At 36.1% G+C, this 19,727-nt stretch overlaps 1 protein-coding gene across 3 annotated transcripts in view; it reads right to left on the reverse strand.

The window, feature by feature from the left end:
- LOC102231072 (copine-8) overlaps positions 1-19,727 on the reverse strand; it is a 124,614-nt gene that overhangs the window by 60,848 nt on the left and 44,039 nt on the right. For all 3 annotated transcript variants that reach the window (XM_023325253.1, XM_023325251.1, XM_023325252.1), the window contains one exon: positions 16,013-16,089. In XM_023325253.1, coding sequence (XP_023181021.1) covers positions 16,013-16,089 — 77 coding nt within the window. The remainder of the gene's footprint in view (positions 1-16,012; positions 16,090-19,727) is intronic.

A 19,727-nucleotide genomic window follows, 5' to 3' on the forward strand; every position in this document is an offset into this window, starting at 1 on the left:
CACCCTGATATCATTCCATAACTTCAACAAGGTCAGCTCAACTTCACCAGAGTTTTAGTTAAAATAAATTGCACAGTTTCCATGTGAAGAATATTCTAGCACACCCTCCTGCTAACTGACCATCTGTTATCTACACCCGCTTTTCCTTGCAGAGTCGTGGTACACCTTGGACAGGTCACCTGTTCACCGCAGGGCAACAGAGAGACATGCAGGAGAAACAAACATGCACAAAAACACTTCTACCTAAGGGCAAAAATTTAGAGGAAGCAATTAAGCTCAGAGCCATTACTTTAGTCTGTGGGAGGAAGCTGGAGAATCTGCACATAACCCAACCATGCTGACAGAAAACTTGCAAACTCCACGCAGAAAGACTCCATGCCTGAATTCAAACCCAGGAAATTATTGCTGAACAGGAACAGTGCTATGAACTGTTCGACCGTGCAGCCCACTGATAACCACATATTGTAGTAGTTCCAATCACAGAAAGCTGGAACTTAGTAAGATGAGACAGAGCGACTCAGAGATCAACAGGCCACCTCTTCAACTTACAAGAATTGAATAAGCTATTTGTGTAGCAGTGCTGAGTGAAATTACAATACGTGAAGGATTAGTGTTAATCTTTTACCAAGAAGGAAAGATCTTATTCACTGTCCATTGTTATAATTATCTGTTTTAATGGTTGTTATAAAAAATTGAAAACTGAAGAGCTTAGTTAGTCTTGTGGCAATAAATCAAATCAAGAAAAGTACATGGTGAAAAATACAAAAAATTGGGTTATTTTGGCTGGCTGGCCACTGTTGTATATTTGCTGTAATCTTAAAGGTTTGATTAGTCTGTCTTAAAATTGATCAACAAACACTTATGTCAAGTGTCTGCTTATAAGTAAGACATAAGGATTTTTGTCAGACATTTAAATAAACATCTATCTTACATTGTGAATCCATAATGTGAGCTTAAGTTCAACTTCCTTCAAACCTTAACAATCAGAGCTTTAAGCAAATATAATTCAAGCTGACTTTTAAGCAGCATTTTAAAGTCTCTAATTATATCAGCTTTACTCTCTAATCTTAAAAATAACAGTCTAAATATTTTTGTTAAAAAGAAGAATATGCCCATTGTCTTACCAGTTATTTCCTTTGTTGCACCAATAAAAATCACATTTCTCCTGTCTCTAGTATTTGTTTTATAAGGGTTAAAATCACTTAAATAGAAAAACGTTCCTCGTTTACAGCTGATTACTATCACTAATACCAAGGGAGCAATTGTCTTAGGCAGAACACAATCATTAATTTGATATTTAATTAAGATAATGGGATCTAAATCGCAAGTTAATACTCTTCTAGACACACTACTATTCGAGTGAAAGAATTTTCTGTTGAGCTTTGTGTCAATGAAAATCTTTTTATGGTGATAAGTTGCATTTTTTTTTAAAACTTGTTCTGCAAAGATATAATTAGTAATAGTTTCCCTCACTGTATAATCACAGTGATTATGTAAGTGTCTATTAAAAGTTACTTCATTAATCACATTTATTTTCAACTTTTTAAATATCAGTATTGTGCTCAAACTCTGCATTTTTTACTAGAGGATTTTTCTTAACACCTCAAGCATGTTGGTATTGTAACACAAACAGGTTTAGCTGTCTTTTGTTCTCTTACTTTGTCAGAATCTGTTTTTTCACCACAAATTTTCTTTGCCTTTAGATTTCTAATACTGGGCCTTTCCAGTCACAATCATCTGTGACGATCACTCTGAAAAGTTAGTCTATTACTCCTGTTATCCAAAGTTTCTGGATGACATAAACAGCAGGCTGCAGCCCTCGACTTTTTTGCCCACTCGCCAGCACAGGCATAAAGCAGTGCTATTTAGCTCACAAATCATTATTAGATATTGCATTCACTTGCTCTCAGACACTACTAGTTCAGATGGCATATAGAGCACATTCCACTCTGCAATTAAATGCGTTAATTTTGTAAGCATAATTGTTACTGTGAATAATGAATCAAAAAATTATGTTAATTTATACTGTTTGTAGAAACAAACAGTTTTGTTAGATTTTTTTTTATGTTAAAAACAACTAGAAGTTGATGTGACCAGCTGGTTACCTTCCCCCACTCTGAGGATAAATTCACATTCCTTCAAACTTCGTCTGATGTGACATAGTATGTACTAGTGGAAAAGGAACAACCACTTATAACTTCACAGAATATCACTCCAGAAAATCTGAACTATCCCTTCTAACACCAATATTATTATTCTAAATTGCAATTATTTTTATTAAAAAGAAGAATAAACCTATCGCCTTACCAGTTATTTCCTTTGTTGCACCAATAACTGGACTTATTTCGGGCAGTTCTTAAGAAGAAGAAGAATTACTTTATTCATCCCAGCAGGGAAATTATTTCGCAGTTACAGCAAGAATTTTTTTTATACACAGATTAACACACACACACGACGGGAGCTGCGTCTGCAGGCAGCCAGCTGAGCCGGCGCCATTTTTGAAGGAGGACATGCGGCAAAGGTCGTCGGGACCCGGAGTCTAAAGCCTCCAAATGTGGGGCGTGCTAACCCCCTGCACCACCACAGCACGCCCTAAAGATAGGCAACAAGATTCTATGAAACAGTGTCATTGTTTTTAAATTGTTTTTATTGTTTTATACTTGTGCATATATATTAATTGTTTTTATCTTGTAACCACGTTGCTATGTATTGCAAATTTTTTGCTCAGGTCCCTCTTGAAAATGAGATCTAGATCTCAACGGGGTTTACCTGATTAAATAAAGGAATATATATAAGGAATATATATATAATATATAATAAAGATCACATTTCTGTCTCAGATGCATAATGTCTCAGCACATCGCAGGAATATTATGCATGTATACATACATGTGTATATTTTAATGTAATCAGTAAAGTAGCTAATGTACTGGAGCAACTGCAGCAATAGCCATGGTTGATAAAGACATTTCAGTGCATTTATCTTTCACAAGCTCAAGACATGTGTTGACAGAGGTGTTGCTGTTGCTGAGCTATTCTTAGATAATTCCTGTGAGCGGCAAGTTGACATTAGTTTCTACAACATGTTTTAAGTCTTCAAGTCTTAAGACATTTAAACTCCTCTATGATGATCTGGTTTATCACAAAACCTTCCTTCCAAAACCACTTTGTCATCTGATTGCGTTTCACTTACTTCTGATCTAACTATACACTTAGAAGACAAAGAAGCAGCTATGACCCTATAAAAACCTAACACCCCATCAACCCAGAGCTTTAAACCAAACAGACAGCATGGGAAGAGGAAGAGGTACCCATGTGGAAAAGAAACCCTCCAGTAGTAATTACACTCCCAGCCATCATTCTTTCCTGACCACTAAAACAACCCCCTGAAGGATATAAGGCCTATACCCTATATTTACTGTATGATACTTTGTCTCCAGAGAAACCTACACCTGCAGTGTGTTCATCTCAGCAGATAAATTTATTTTACAACAGCCACCCAGGCCACCAATCAAGAGATCCCCCGAGAGCAATCAAAGCATTGCCACCGGCTCAGGAGGAATGCGGTCTAATCTCAGGAGAAAGTGTATGAGCACGTGTGTGGGAGAGATAAAGAAATGGTTTCTGAGAAGGGGAAAGTATAAGACATTATGACAGAATAACACAGTCAGAATCGGGTAGGTGTGGTGCCTTTGATAGTCATGAATAGCCACTGAGGCTTTTCATAACTGTGGCTGAGCTGAGGATCTAATGTAGTTTGTTTGTGATCTCTGTCGGCATGTTTTGAGCAAACATGTGTGAGCACATCTGTTGGCAAACAGAGGCCCCTTTGGTGGAAGTGTTGCTGCAAATGTAAAATGTAATGCTCCCAAGGCAAACAGTATAATCTTGAGCAGAGTTCTTTTTTTTTTTTCCAGGGGTGCCATACATGCATAAGCTTCAACACGTAGGAAATATCACACAGTGAAGGTATCACCAAAAACTGCTAGAAACAGGGGTTTTTTCTCATTGCCTTTTTCTGTGGATCTGCATATTTCAGATAGTCCTAATGCACCCCAGCAGGGTAAAGCTTACTAAAAGTATAGGGTAGAAATTGCTGGAAGACCTGCTATGACAATATGTTCTGAAATTTTATGTTAAGCAAGTGAGAAAAAGAGCTGAGAAGAAAATCTGAGCAGCAGCACATACATTCAGCCTACAGAGAAGTTCAAATTGTTCTATTTTCTATGTCTCAATGAAAGAAAAAAAATTACATTAATTTTATGAGAAATACTTTGTCCAAAGCTTTTATTCAAAGTGCAACAAACAGCAGAGATTTTTCACCTTGTAGGTCATATCCACTGTAATGTAGGGCTCTGTTGAAACGCAGGAGTCAATCCAATCAAAAGAACCACAACTGCTTTTTAATACAGAACCTGCCTGATGATGTTAAGTGTAGAACAATAATCTGTACGTTTGGCAGAGGTAACAGAGAAATTCCCGAGTAGCAATCACTGAGTCAAAACCAACTCCATGCCACTATACCGTTCTGGTTGGCGGTGTGATTGAGATTGACGACTCATAAGTGTCAGGATGTATTACTGTTTCCATAAAGATAATCCAGCATGAAGAGTGCTGTGCTGACATAGACGTCTGAAAGAAAGTTCATGCATCCACATATTGAGTGCTGATCTAGATCTTGTAGTGGTTGGTCTATTTCCCCAGACAACATAACCAATTCTAGACTGGAAGGAATTGAATCAAAATGTAAATAATGTGGAATTGAACCCACAGCTTTTCACGTGTAAGAAAACTATTTTTCCCTTTGAACCAGAGTCGCTCAGGATATGGACAATTTTAATTATTGCTGTGCAAATAGTAGGTTATACTGGGCTTCTTGTAATGCTATGTAAAGTCTTAGGTTGGTAGTTTAAAGTATTTTCTTTTTCTAAAATGTCAGGTCTTCATTAGAAGCAGTATTTAATCCACCAACAAGAGCGTACACTACTGTAACTAAATGTCTTTCTAGGAGATCACAAGAGAACAGAAAGATACTATGATACAGAGTGATCACTCGTCTCAGAGTGCAACTGTCCAGTCTTGTAAACAAACCATTTTTCTTGACAAAAAAGGCCTTCAAATGGGAACATGCTGATAAAGAAAGCGTCACTTATTGGAGACACAGAAAAGTATAGGCTGTTATTTTCTCCATGCAAGAAAAGTGGATGAGATCTGTGAAAGTGATGAGGGCAGACTTCTCGTCTCCCACCAAAAACTGTCTATTCAAGACAGAATTTGCCCCAGGATTATGAAACACTTGGGAGCCTGGCTTCAAGCAAAGCAACAATTCAGTGCTGATAGGCAAGAACACAATATTCCATCATGGTGTTAGACAGCGCCAGGGGACTCAGTGGTCAGACTACTGAGGCAAACGCATAAAGTTATTTGAGAGCAAAGTTTTCCAGGTAAAATATGTGGTGTTTGGGGTGTTTAGCTATGTTTTTTATTGCCATCAGTAGTACAACAATACAATAGCATGTGTATGTCCATACATCATGTATTTAAATAAAGCAATAAACAGTCTCCAAAAGTACCTACTGCATGTTTAGACGCAGTAATTTAGCACATTAGTGACTAGTTTTTCTTTTTGTCAGTACCTTAGCTTAAAGTTAATTTTCAGGAACAAGCAACATGTTATAGTAAAGCAGTAGATGGACCTAGAGAACTTGATATCTTCTCAGAATAATATATCACCAGCTGCATTAAAGTAGTTTAAAGACTAAAGAGTAAAACAAACATTTATGAGTCAAAACAATATGTACTTTCAGCTCTTTCCATTAATTCCACAGGTAGATCACTGGAAGTATTAGTGGTTTCAGAATAATGTAAAAATGGAGCTGAAAATATTTATACCTTAATAATGCACAAATTTTAGTTTTGTGAACTACATTTTTTTTTGTCAAAAGCAGCCTTTAACTGCTGTGGCAAATTACAGACTGAGCTCTCCAACAAGCGCTTTTAAAATCCACGGTAGACTGCTGGTCTGTTAGGTCTGCAAGCTACAGTCCTGTCTTCAGAGGGTACACATTGCTATAAATATTTAACTTATGAACTCTCCCTTGGGATTTTGTTTTTTTATGTATATTGCCAAGAAATTTCAAAAGAAGAAAATAATAAAACAGAGTCACAAATTTAATAATTTATTGAACAATATAAATCAAATGTGGGCACCAAATCCAAAGACATTTGACTTGTCACACTTTATACATTACATCTTAACTCTTAAGAACAAAATATCTAAGAACTAAGAATCTTTGGTTCCAAATGAATAAAGAAAACAAAGATAGTCCAAACCTTTTAACATCAAACAAGTCTAAACTATGGCTTTTGTTTTCTTTCCATACACCTAGGTATCCTACCTTTGCATGGATGCCTCTATTGACATTTAAAACTATTTTCCCTCCATTTCCCTGCTCTGCTCTAGTAATCTCCCCTGACAGTCACTGAATACGGAAACTAGTAAAAGGTCACACATGCTGACCCCCCTGCCCCCCTTTTAAAAAAAAATACTTTTGGCCTTTTTGTATTTTAATTTAAAATCATTATTTTTTTTTTTAAGCTGGGTATTTATAAATCAATCAACATAATTGGCAATTCTCTATGTACTGGCTGCATATTCTGAATAGTTAGGCATTTCGTTGGATTTCTGAAACACAGACGATCAATGTAAACATGTGATAATGTATGAGGCAGTGAGAGTAAAGTGATCTTGTCAATCAGTGTTGAATCCCAGATGGAGCCATTTGTGTCCTCTGGCATTGATCAAGCTGCTCAGGGGGAACATGCTGTTTGGGTTTGATGCTTCCCTCCAACTTTGAGGCTACACAGTTAGAATTATTTTTCTGCAAATAGAAATTAGAAAATAAATATTAATTCTGTTTTCATTTGTCACTTGTACTGTTCTTCGTCATAGACATTGTCTATGTTAGATTATAATCTTCATTGCACAGTTACAGATTTGCTTTTTCAAAGTATTTTTTTTGGCAATAAGTATGATTCAGATTGGGTTTGACAAGTGAGAAAAGTGTCTTACCTATGACCCAGTTCTTGCTATGGCAAACCCTTAAAAAAGTAAAGTTATTCTCTGTTTTGCAGTGTTGTCTTGGTGCCTCAGAATTGGTAAATTTACAATGATGCCCAGACGTCCTATGGATCACTGTTAAAAACGTTCTAATTGAATCATTTACAGGTATAAACAATTTTATCTGCAGAACTGCAGAGACTCCATATAAACAGGAACATTAAGCCATCATTTTCATTCAGCTTTTTCTTCAACATATCTAGCAATCCAGCAAATGACGAGCAATTCTGCTGGGCATAATGACAGGCTTGTAGCAAACACATCAGAACAAAATGCGAAAAGTTAATTTCCCTTTTTATATCAATGCTTTTTTTTTTTTTGCAGTCACATTAGAACAGAACCATCAACACAATGCTAAGTTATCTCATGGGATGTGTGGATAATTGAAGGCTTATTTCTTATGGTAATATAATGGCCCATATTTTCATTTCACATTACGGAGGTGTTTACTCCAACTGCTGGGAAGCGGTTTTGTTTCCCTTCATCACTGAGCCGCACAGACACCAGGCTCTCTGACCAGCCTCTTAACAACAACTGCTCTGAGTAATTATGAGTCACAAGGCAAAGAAAAAAAAAAAATCTCCATTCTTCAAAATCAAATTACAGGCACACTGTCACCTTGTCAGTTTGATCATAAATGCCATGTCAGCAAGTGGGATTCCACTCATAGACGAAGCATAAACCCACGCTGAATCAACCGCTAGCTGTCAAATGTTTTAGTCTTTAGATATATCATGAAAAGTCACAGGCCAGGATCTCAAGATATGCCAGACCAGCTGTTATTCTACACAAGTGTGGCAATGTCATCAAGAAAAAACATCCTGCAGAAAAAAAAATTTAACATTTTGTCAACCACAAACTTTGATATTAAGCGTTTCTGTTATAGAGCAACACAAACAAATTCTCTACCACATTGTGAACCTCCACTTCAGTCTCAAATCCATGCAGCATTATGTAAAATCAACGTTTTTGATCTTTACATCATGCTATAATGATTCCTTCATCCAAAACATACCTGGAGGACTGTTTTGATTCATACATGCTTAAGGAATCCCTGAATCTCCAATGGCAGTCATTCAGGAGTGCCTAATTGTTTGTTCCACAAAGCTCCTCCAAGCTGAGTTTCTGTCTCACCGACCATCTCTCCTCCATACCTCCCACACTCAGCTCCACCAGACTAGTGGCAGTCTATTTACAAACACCTGGTGAAATGGCAAGTCTGCTGAGTTTATCATGCAAACTACTTTTCAGTCCAATGCTATTAAAAATGTCTAAACAGCACGATGAGAAGTATGGCTGTGATGAGGTAATGCCAAGGGTCAGAAAGACCATGAGCTACTGAAAGAGACAAGTCAATTTTTTATTAAATATGTATGAGATATAAAGCATTTTTTCACAATTGATGGTAAAAGAGCAATTTGACTCTTATACTAGGGCAGTAACATAAATATTACTGCCCATTCAATAAGTTTTCTTCTGGTTGTTCCCTCTGTTTAGCTCCATTTATCTTAAAATCAAGATTCCCTGACTAGGCTATAACAAAGCATCCCCACTGCATCATGGGAATCGCTTCAGCATTGCTAAATGGGATGCCCGAACTTGGAATATGGTTATTTCCTTATCTTGCTTAAAATTTTTCAAAAACTGCATCATAATGAGCAAGGAAAACACCAGATCGGGGGGGAGGAGCCCGATCTGAACTTGCTATTATTGCAACTCTATGAAATAATACAGTCACTCTTTTTCTTTTGACTCTGCTTGAGAGAACTCATTTTATTAGTTTGACTCGCTTTGTAATATGTAATATCTTATGTGTTTTCTTATTTTTGTGTTTGTGTAACATCATACAAACAAATGTTGTATGATGTTACATACAACATCTGTTTAACTCTTTAATCACTCATCCTCTTTTTAAAGTGCTTATAAATAAAGACGACTCAGCTTAGACAAATTAATTGAGTTTCTAACCTAAATAAGTGAGAGTTATGAGTGAGTGAGAAACAGAACTGCCTTTTGTTGGAATAGAAAGTTTACGTCAGTTTGCCTATTAAACATAAAAGCGCTTACTCGTATAATCAAAATTATAATAAAGAAAAAAAACAAGAAAGCACTGTCAAATCTGAAGCAGTCATGAAAGAGCAAAGTGCCTTTCATCTTCACATGAAACAAATGTCTTGTTTGGCGGCTCGCCTCTATCTTTCTCTTCCTGTCAACCCGTCTTTCCATGGCGCACACATGTACACACTCATATTTCTGCAGTAATTTGTTACACCAAACACATCATGATGAGGCAATGAATATAGATTAACATCAAATATGTCAAGAAAATGTAAAATTAGACAATTGCTGAGCAGAGAATGCAGCCAGTAATTAAAACTGTTATCTTTTTTTATGTTCCACCTGTTGGTTAAATGGACAGAGAACGTTATTACAGTTCCTTACACAAGTATTCATTCCCCTCACATTGTTTTCATATTTCATCTTCACAGCCATAAACTTCAGTTTATTATAAGGAAGATTTACTTGATAGAGTAGATAACCTTTGTGTTTCTTTGGTCATTTTGTGGAGAAAAACTAATATGTGAACATGGTGTTGGCAGAATCATGCTGTGGAGATTTTCTTCAGCAGGGACAGAGGATCCAGTCAGAATTAATGACATCATTGCTGTAAGTTTTATTATATTGCTATAATATTGTTGCATATATTATATAGCCAGTATTAAATTACATAAAAATGCAATGCATATTCAATACTATGAATACTTCATTCTGTTTGTTAGCTCAGCAAAATTTTCTAACAGTAAGAGAAACCCAAAGGTATAAATTATAGTCTCTTCATCCGATATGTCTTTAGTCTTTTTGCTGAGTGAGTCAATGTTTCCATGGAAACAGACTCCAGTAAGGAGTTGTTTACAAACCTTCAGCTGAGCCAGATAATGGTGGAAGTCTGAACAAATTATTCAGCATCTTAATGAAACCTTGACTTTATAGGACTGGCGTTTCTTCTTTTGTTCAATTTAGCATGCTTTTTACTGTGATTATTCACATATAATTATGATGGGAACTGAAAAGGCCCAGGCAGCATGTGAAATAGAAAACTCTGGACATATTTTGAGTAGCCTTCACCACGTGTGCCTACAGTTAAGCCCAAATGTTTTAATGCCTATAGAGGGTTTTGATTTAAAATTATTTTTCTGTTAACCGGAAATTTTTTTTTCTGGTATTCATTTTTCAGAAGATGAATATAATAAAAAAATATATAAGATGAGCATCTGTTTAAAAAAAAAACAACAACAATTTATCTCTTATTATTTACACTTTGATAACATTTATATGCTAAAAACAAAACAAAAAAGTGTATTATAGCAGTCAAACCTTTCTCATAATTATGAACCTTTTCCTTTTTTGCATGTGTTCACAGGTGTTTCAAAGATTGAGTTTTGATGACGTGTTGAACGTCTTTGAGGTTGAAAGCTCTCCTTCCTATCAACCTTATTTTTTAGCTCTCTGCATAAACTGCCAAACAGATTCAAGTGAGGAGTAGCGGGGTCAATCCAAAGCATTAAGATTACTTTCACTCAAAAGTGAATGAATAAATAAGAGCATACTGGCCAAATTAAAATGATATTTTACACCTACTATGCTGGGCTATGAATAATTTGGAGTTTAACTGCAATATACACAGATGTTAATAAAAAATTGTTTATCTTTTATTTTCTTTAAATTATAAAAGCATTCCAGGAAGCAAAATCCTGGAACAGAGTATGTTATATTTAATTTTGTCTGATAGCCAAGTTTCTAGTTTGTAACTATGCAGATTTTGCAGTGATTTAATATTTAGAATAATAGTGTCTTAGATCAAATGTCCACTAAAAGTAAGAAATTTGAAAATGCAAGAAGAAATCTCTATTCTGAATGTTGTCTTATTTATGGATTAAATAGAATTAATACTAAAGTGGTTTTCAGCTTAAGTCAGAGAATCTGAAGCTGATTTATAGCATTTATTGTGTTCTGTGTAAATAATGACTCAAAGATGGCAGAATGAGAATCATGAATATAATGTGGGAGCACCTCTGTTGAGAGAGATGGTGGATGAATGTGAACAAAGCACAAATAATTCTGATCTGTTAAAGATCTATTTGGATCAGTTTTCGGTAAATATTTGAATGCATTAAGTAAGATTGAACAACTTTATTCAGAGAGGTTTACTTGCAACTTGCATGCATGTCACTATTGCCCTGCGATGGACTGGCTACCTGTCGAGGGCGAACCTCACCTCTCACCACTGGAGATAGGCACCAGCTGCCCGTGAGACCCTGCTAGGATAAGCGGGCGGGCTGGAGGGAGGTTAAAATCAGACGGATGTTGGACAGACAAGCAAAGGGAAGGACAAATTGTGGATAGACAAACCGATGGATGGATGACATAAATGGATGGATGAATGTTGGACAAAGATGGGTGGACGGACAGACAAACTGGGGTGAATCTTAGGCAAACAGACAAATGGATGACAATGATATTATGAATGTTGTATCAAAGAGTGATTGATTGATGGATGGATTTACATGATTCTACATCCCAGTATTTAGTCCTTCATAGAGAACATTTTCCCCAGCAGTTTTATCTTTCTGTTTTGTTATTGATTGGTTTACTATTTTCAAAGAAATATTGTTAACAATTCATATCAAATGCATTCCATTTATGATTGATAAATCATAAATTTATCATGATTGATTGATTGAATCCAACTACATGTATTATCAGGCAGTCTGGTTTCCAGTTTATTTCAGATCCTTTGTGCTGAGTCATCACGTTTGTTAGACATTCACTCCTCAAATTCTGCTGTTATCTTCCTTTCTACTCTGACATTTATGTGCATCCCTGACTGCTCATTAATGTCACTCTTTGAACAATTACCGAAGCCTATTTCTCTAATGACAACCACAATGCATGCTGCCTAATTAAATAAGCCATAATTTGTGAAAGACCGAAGCCATTATGATTGAAATTAAAGACGATAACAAAGGACAAAATTAAAATTCATTTATGTGCCAATAAAGCAAAGTGCAGAATAGTACATAAAAAGAAAACAAGAAGCTTAATGTGTGTTGGACTCACTCCTCCCATTCGGCTAGAGGGCTCTATAGTTGCTTTGCATTGGTAAGTGAGTTGACGTGAAGAGGAAGAAAACTGACAGCGGATCAGTAGTGCGCTTAGGTTGCCATTAGCTGAAACTAACGAGCTGAATCTGCCATAAAATCATATCTTACTGATGTTCATGAGTGTTGCCCAACGTGGTGAGTTATATTAATGCTGTAAGCTGTGGGGAGATGAGTTTTTGTTATCTGTTCTAAGAGTGCACTTGATGAATTTGCTAGAGCTAATTAGACAAATGCTAGCTGTTGTTTGCTGCACTGTGATATTTGAATGCCGATGTTTATTATATGACGAAGTGTTCTAAGAGTAAACTTTGCCATATAACCAGTTAGTCAAGTCAAGCTCCAAAATCTATGTTTAAGTTTGTGTTTATTGAATATTACAATACTAAGTATTGACGTTTTGTTTTTACTTTATTTACAGTTTAACCGGCATGTCCGTGTAAAGGCACTTGGCAATAAAATTAACGACAACAACGGCTATCTTGTGTTCATTGTAATAATGTGCATATGGCATTTTAAACAGAATATTTCTGAGGGCAATAAGACAAGCAAATGTATCTTTGGATCTACGTTTTTGATGTTTTGTGGATTTGATGTATTTGATCATAAGGAAGATGTTCCTCTGGATTTGCACTGGAATACCAACATTTAGGTGACAGGAAGCATGTCATATATCACAGACGATGGTTTTTAGTGTTTGATGCATTTCTTGAGCAGGTGGAAAGAGAAAGCAGAGAAATGGTTGAAAAACAAATAAATGGTCAAAAACGTTCTCCCACTGGCTCTGCACAGTTCAGGTAAAATGCTTTTCAATTTTCACAAACTGAAATATGAATCATCCTTCAATACTACATGAAACAAACACAAGCAGGGAGCATATCTACCACTGCTATGTCAGTCTGTGTATGTGTGTTTACGGCTCCTCCACCCCAGTGAAATATCCCTTCTCTCATGTGAAACACAGCATCTTGAGAATAACTTAAAAAATTGCATTTCTACAGTTTTTTTTTATCTTCACACACTGTTCAGAGTTCATATCTGTAATGTAGAAGAAGGAAAATGTTTAACACATCCACCAAAATCACACACTCATTCATCAGTCAGCTGAATGAGGCTGAGATGAACATTGGATTCATAAAACTATACGTATTTACAGTCATTACCAGCCATAACAAGTAAACGGAATAAAGTGCATGCTGGTATTTCAAAGGCAGGCTTGCCCTACATATGCGACAGAAAGGTTGAGAAGGGAATCTTGTTTTAGCATTTTTGGCTGTGAAGCTTCCCACCATGGGGGGTTCTTCTTTGTAAGTTGTTTTTCAGATCGTTTTGTTTGTGTGATTAAAAGCTGTCATAAAAATACAGTTTAGCAGAGAGTTGTGTTATCTCTCAGCTGCAGAGTCAAATTGAAAGAAAATGACTTGTCAAGTATTGCATTTTGTTTTTGTTGAACCATTTCATACAAATTCTGAGTTTAAAATACATTTCAGCTTGACACCTGAAATAGCATTATTAAGGTTTATCCTCTCACTTATATTGATATTGCTGAAATCCCTTAAGGCAAAGAACAAAAATAAATCCATAAAAGGAAGAGAATTCAAAGTTACAACAATGCCCTTATCATTTTGCAAAATTGTCGGTGTCAAAGGTTTGCTGACAAATTATTTCCATTCGTTCAAAAAAAGTGCGTACCTTAAATCTGATACATTTCTGACAGAGTATATAAAAACAGTTATTTGAAAATATAACATTGTTGAGTAATAACTTAGGACTTTCTGCAAACTTGCACTACCAGATACAACTTGGCACCAATCGCATTTTCTGAGTCACTGAAGGAAGTTTGGTTGAGAAAAGAGATTGGATAATTATTATTCCTAAATATTCACAATAGGTTATCTCGGTAGAAATAATAACATAGGATGATCAATTAAAGTGTGTTATTTTTATTATTGATTATTATTGATGTTTAAAACTGTCTAAGAGGAGCAGGCTTCAGGGCCATGAGTGATTGATTACACTGTTCAAACTTCATTCCAGTTTGATCACCGATAGTCAGATAACGCAAGACCATCTGTTCATGGGTACAAAGGAGCCTATGGCATAAATTACAAGTACTTGTAGCATTATAGGTGCGAGTCACTGAAATCGGCTTCCTTAATAGGACAGCTGAACCTTAGAGTTGGGGCGAAAAGCAAATTCATCTGGAGGAACGCTTGTAGCAGAGCCACTGCTAATTGGAAGGAGTTAGTTGAGGTTGTTCCAACATCTGACCAAGAAGTCTCCTGAGCACCTCAATTGTAGGTTTTCTGGGTATTTCCTCCTAGGAGACCCCAGGGCATACCTAAAATATGCTTGATATACAGTATACAGTATCCCTAATGGCCTGTCACTGCCTAGTGATATGCAGTACTTAGGAAGTGGGTGCGGCTCACAGCAGCTCTACTCTACTCAGGACAGAGCAGAGCTGCAGCAGGACTGCTTTCACAGGTGAGCATAAAAGTCTCCAATGACAGAAAAAAGTCACTAGATTTGTCAGTCACTTTTTTGTTAAAAATGTCTCTAGATATTGTGACAAAGTGGATAAGTTGGCAACAATGTACTTCTCACAACCCTGCTTACCTTTCCACTCATCCCCACATTTGGCCATGCCTCTCAAATCTTTAACCAAAATATTTCATGAATATTTAGTTAATATTTTTTTTGAACAGCTACCATTTTAGTGGAATAAACCCACATCAATGTATGTGGGAAACTGGTTTCTTATTTAAGAACATTAAAAAAAATCTAAATTAAAATTATTTAATCATGTCTTTAATCACAGCATTCTTAGAGTCCAGATCAAGTTACATTTGAAGACCATATATTTCAATTCACAAAAAGCTTACAATGTCAATCAAACATATCCATTGACATACAGTAAACTTTGTGCAATTGATTAGGGGTTTTAAACAATTTGTTGGATGAACAATGAACAAATTATTGTACACAGCTCCGTTTTTATGAACCATTTGTTATGTACCAGGAACTCTGTAATAACTGAGCCACTTAAGGGGCTGCAGATGACATACTCAGAAGCAAGTTGCATTGTATTGGGTTCAGCCTTAGTTAAACTTCACCTGAAGTGCACAATAGTCCAGGACACTAATGCTGATGTTGACAGTTGACAGATGTAAAAAGGCAGATCACAGGATGCTCCATTAACACTCCATTTTGCAGCGCTTGTGAAAGAGCACAGGCAGGAAAGGCGAGCTGTAATTTAGGTAATTTTGTTCTATGCTTCTTCCTTTTCTTTAATGACAATAATTATCTGTGGAAAACATCTGTAGATGTGTTGTCTCCTTCCTCACTCCTCTTTTCTGGTCTGATCAGTGTCTTTTCCTCACATCTCCGTCTTAATCACCCATGTTTATTTTCTCCAGCCTTTATTTAGACTCTCTTTTTTTCTTTATCTCATTCTCCTTCTGTTACTGACTCGGGTTCATTCCTCAAAAATTTGCATATGCTTCCTTCTATTTCTACCTATCTTTTAGAGAAAATGAAGCAGAGTTCCAAAAATTCACACCCAAAGTAATCCTTATGGCTGATTTAATACATTTCAATAGAAATCATTACGTTAGCTTCCAAAATATTTTTTTTCTTCCGTTTTGACTCCCCTTTTTAGCACAATAAACCATTTCCTAATCTCATTTGGACTCAGAGAGCATGAGAAAAATAGCATGAAATTTGTACTCACCCCAGTGGTTTTTCCAGTCGACTGGCTGGTGATCCAACGATCTCCCCGAGAGTGCAGAACATCTGACCTAAAAAGTCCTGGAGGGAAGCAAAAGGGAAAGTTGAAAAGAAAAAAGGAAGAAGAGCAAAATTCTGGAAGCAAGTAGAAAGAGAAAAATTTATGTTTAGACTTAGAGACTGACTTTCACCAGATTTCATGCAAGTGGCAATCTCTAGCACTGGTTTCTTCCAAAGAACTTGTACACTAGTGTTCATGAACATTTTGAAGATGAAAACCAAACTTTAAAATGTGCCTTGCACATGGTGCACATGATTCATGGTGTGACATTTTCTCACACCATGAGTGAGTGACTGATCAAAAGAGTTTTCAGTTTTTAATTCACCATGAACCTTTTAACATTTGTCAAGACAAACATTTGTTGTTTGGGGATTATGTGAAGAGGGAAAAATTAGAGTGGTTAACTTTTCAATAAAATTGAGAAGCAGAATTTTTTTTTTAGTCAGGCCTCCTTATTTTTCCATCCCTAAAATAAAACCAGTGCCTTCAGAAGTCACATTAACAAACAGAGTCCTCCAGCGTATCATTTATTTACAGCCTGATTACTGCCGGACTTTAAAGCTCTTGGACATTTCTTGTAGACGATTAGTAAGCAAACAGAACTGTGAAGACAAAGAAGCACACCACACAGGTCAGGAATAAAGATGTGGATAGGTTTAAGGCATGGTTGGGTCATGGAACATCACAAGCTGTATTAAAGAAAATTTGCAATCGATCATCTGAAAATGGAACAAATATGGAAGAACTGAAAAACTATCAAACATGGCTCTTGACCTTTACTGAGAGGCTGGGTAGGTAGTGTGTCAATAAGAGGAGCAGGTACTTTGGAGGAGTTAAAGACATTGGAAACTCAGGTAAGAGAAACTCTTGTTCCACCTAAATTCTAGTGCAATCAAGAAAATAATATTTCAAAGGTCTACTACAAATTCCATCTATTGTTGGAAAAAAGTAAGTAGGACACAAAGCATGTGGAAGAAAGTGCTCTGGTTAGATTATGCCAAAGTTTAACTCACTAGTCTGCATGTAAAAGCTACGCCTAGTGAAAAACTAACACTGCTGAAGACACGATGCTCACCAACATTGAGGTGAAGGCATTATGCTTTGTGTGTGCTTGTTTTCAGCAGTACAAGCTGGTCAGAGTTGATGAAAAAAAACTGATGGCACTAAGTATAGTAGGGGTTCACCTTTCAGCATCAGAGAAAACCTACACAGACAGAATTGTAATTCAATGGCTTAGATTAAATCACTTTCCTGCAGTAGACTTTCCCAGTCAAAGTCCAAACCTAAATTCAACTGGTAATATGTTGCATGACATGAAATGTGAGGTCTGCAGAGGCTTTCTATCAAAACTGACTACTTTGGAAAGATGTCATGGGCAAGAATTTCAGTCTCTATAAATGCTGGTAGAAACAACCTGCACATCTCTTTTTATATTGCTGATCGGTACAAGTTATGTGTAAATGCACACCACACTTTTTAGCATTTGTGGTGTCAAAAATCTTTAGTTCTTCAAAACAAATGATAATTTTTATGTATTTGGGGCAAGAGAGGCTTAGATAGTAGGGGTTTGTCATGTAACCAGTGCATTACCAGGTCAAATCCTGGCTCCGTCAGTCACCACTATCACCTTGTGACTGTCCATGAAGAAGGGAATAACCGATTGTAGAGTAAAGCACTTTGGAGTACTCTGACTTGATAAAAAACTATACAAATGCTTCATCAAGTCAGAGTACTTGATGAAGTACTCTTATCCAAATAAAAATATAAAATTTTGAAGGATGTAGTTCTAATGTGAAAAAAGCTGGAAACAAAGGTCTGAGTATTTTGCAAAGTGCTGTGTCTGCTATTCCACACTTATTGTGTTGTCTTACTATTGATATTACTGTGAACTCCTAAACATTAAATTTTATGTGAAAAATTAAGGTTTACTGAGATCAAACACCACCAAAATCTGTTAAACTGACAGAACAATCAAAGGTCAAATGTAGCCCAAACACCTCCTGTAAAATATACATACAGTAGTAGTTGTTGTAAATGCTATTAAATATTGCGACTGTTAACAAATGATAAAGTGTCTATGACACTGTGTGATAATTTGGAATTCAGCAGCTGGTCAGTTGAAGGAAACTAAGTAATGATTGCAACGAGGAATGATCAAGAAAGGGAAAGCAATTGATGTGATTCTTCAAGAAACAAGTCCCAGTTTTACTTCTGACATGCCGCATTTCAGTTTGGTAAATATCTATTTTCTCAGTTTTCAAGTTACTCGAGTATGATGTGTTATTTTAATAGATAGAATGGAAACCTAGTCCAGGCCAGCTTTATTATGGTCAAGAGGAAAAGTTTTATGCTGTACAAAAGTGTATTTCACTCCCAAAACATATGTTTTCCCAGAATGCAGAGCGTCAGTTTTCTGCATGAAAATAAGTAAATAAGTGGCACCAAGTACACTAATGTGATAATAATATGTATACTGACCATTCTGGTACAATTTGTGGGAGAACTAGTAAGGGAAAGACGGTTAATGCCATAAGATGCAAAAATGGGAAAAATCTAAAACTATGTCCACAATAAAAAGATACAAATAAAATTGTTAAAAATGTTTCTTGAAACCTTCACTGTTTACTCATGTGGGTGTCAAAAAATGTTGCCTATATGCACACGCAGAAGTTTAATATTTGCATATTATATTAATATTATTAATATTAATATAAATATTTAATATTTGCATGCTTTATCTACACCTGCAAAAATACAGGCAGAGTAAAAACTGCAGTATGTTAGCTCCCAGTGCCAGAATCATGTAAACTCATGCAGATATCTGAAACCCAAGGCCAGGATTAAACAGTCCCCAATTCTTACCATATGAGGCAAAATGGTAAGAATTAATCGCCCTGATCCTGGTGCTATCGACCTTAAATAAAATTTTGTTCGTAAATTTTCTTCCAACAAATGTAAATTCATATTAGATCATTTGATGATGAGTCCTGAACTACAACATGTTGTTACTGTGATACAGTCGGAAACAACCCACAGTTGACCTTTAAGCTCGTTTCTTCATATTGAACATCACAGCTGTTTCAGTGACTTGAAGTGAAAACAAGGACAAATATGTGTGTGTGGAAATAGTGAAATATGTTCTATGATAAAAGCATGATCAATGTAAGTGTTGGACATGGCTCCAGACTTCTTAGATAAATAATATTTTCTGTTGTGAAAGTGTTCAAACCCCTTGAACTTTTCCATAAACCTCCATGTAATCTGTTGTGGTTTTACTGCTTGACAAAATGTGAAAGACTCCAATTAGCATAAAAACTTTGGCAAGGCATCACATGTCCTTATCAGCAAAAGTTTCTCAATGATCACCTTAGAATTTGACAGGATAGCTGTAGAATCAGACTTGGAATTTGGTTTTAGTTTTGCAAGGTGAAGCAATCCAAACCAAAAGTCCTTAACTTTGGCCTTGGCAGGCAGGGCCCACTAAATAATTCATCATCATCCAGAAATGTTTTACATTTCACAGAAATCTCTGCTCCAGTCTGCCTACTGATTGTAGTCACTGTAAACTGTTGATGCCTGTAGCAAGTTATCATGGAAATAACTTTTTTTCTATTTATAAATTACAATAAAGAAAAAAAAAGACTTGACAGTTACATAT

This window comes from Xiphophorus maculatus, chromosome 20 (assembly GCF_002775205.1).
Source record: "Xiphophorus maculatus strain JP 163 A chromosome 20, X_maculatus-5.0-male, whole genome shotgun sequence".
Taxonomy (NCBI): domain Eukaryota; kingdom Metazoa; phylum Chordata; class Actinopteri; order Cyprinodontiformes; family Poeciliidae; genus Xiphophorus; species Xiphophorus maculatus.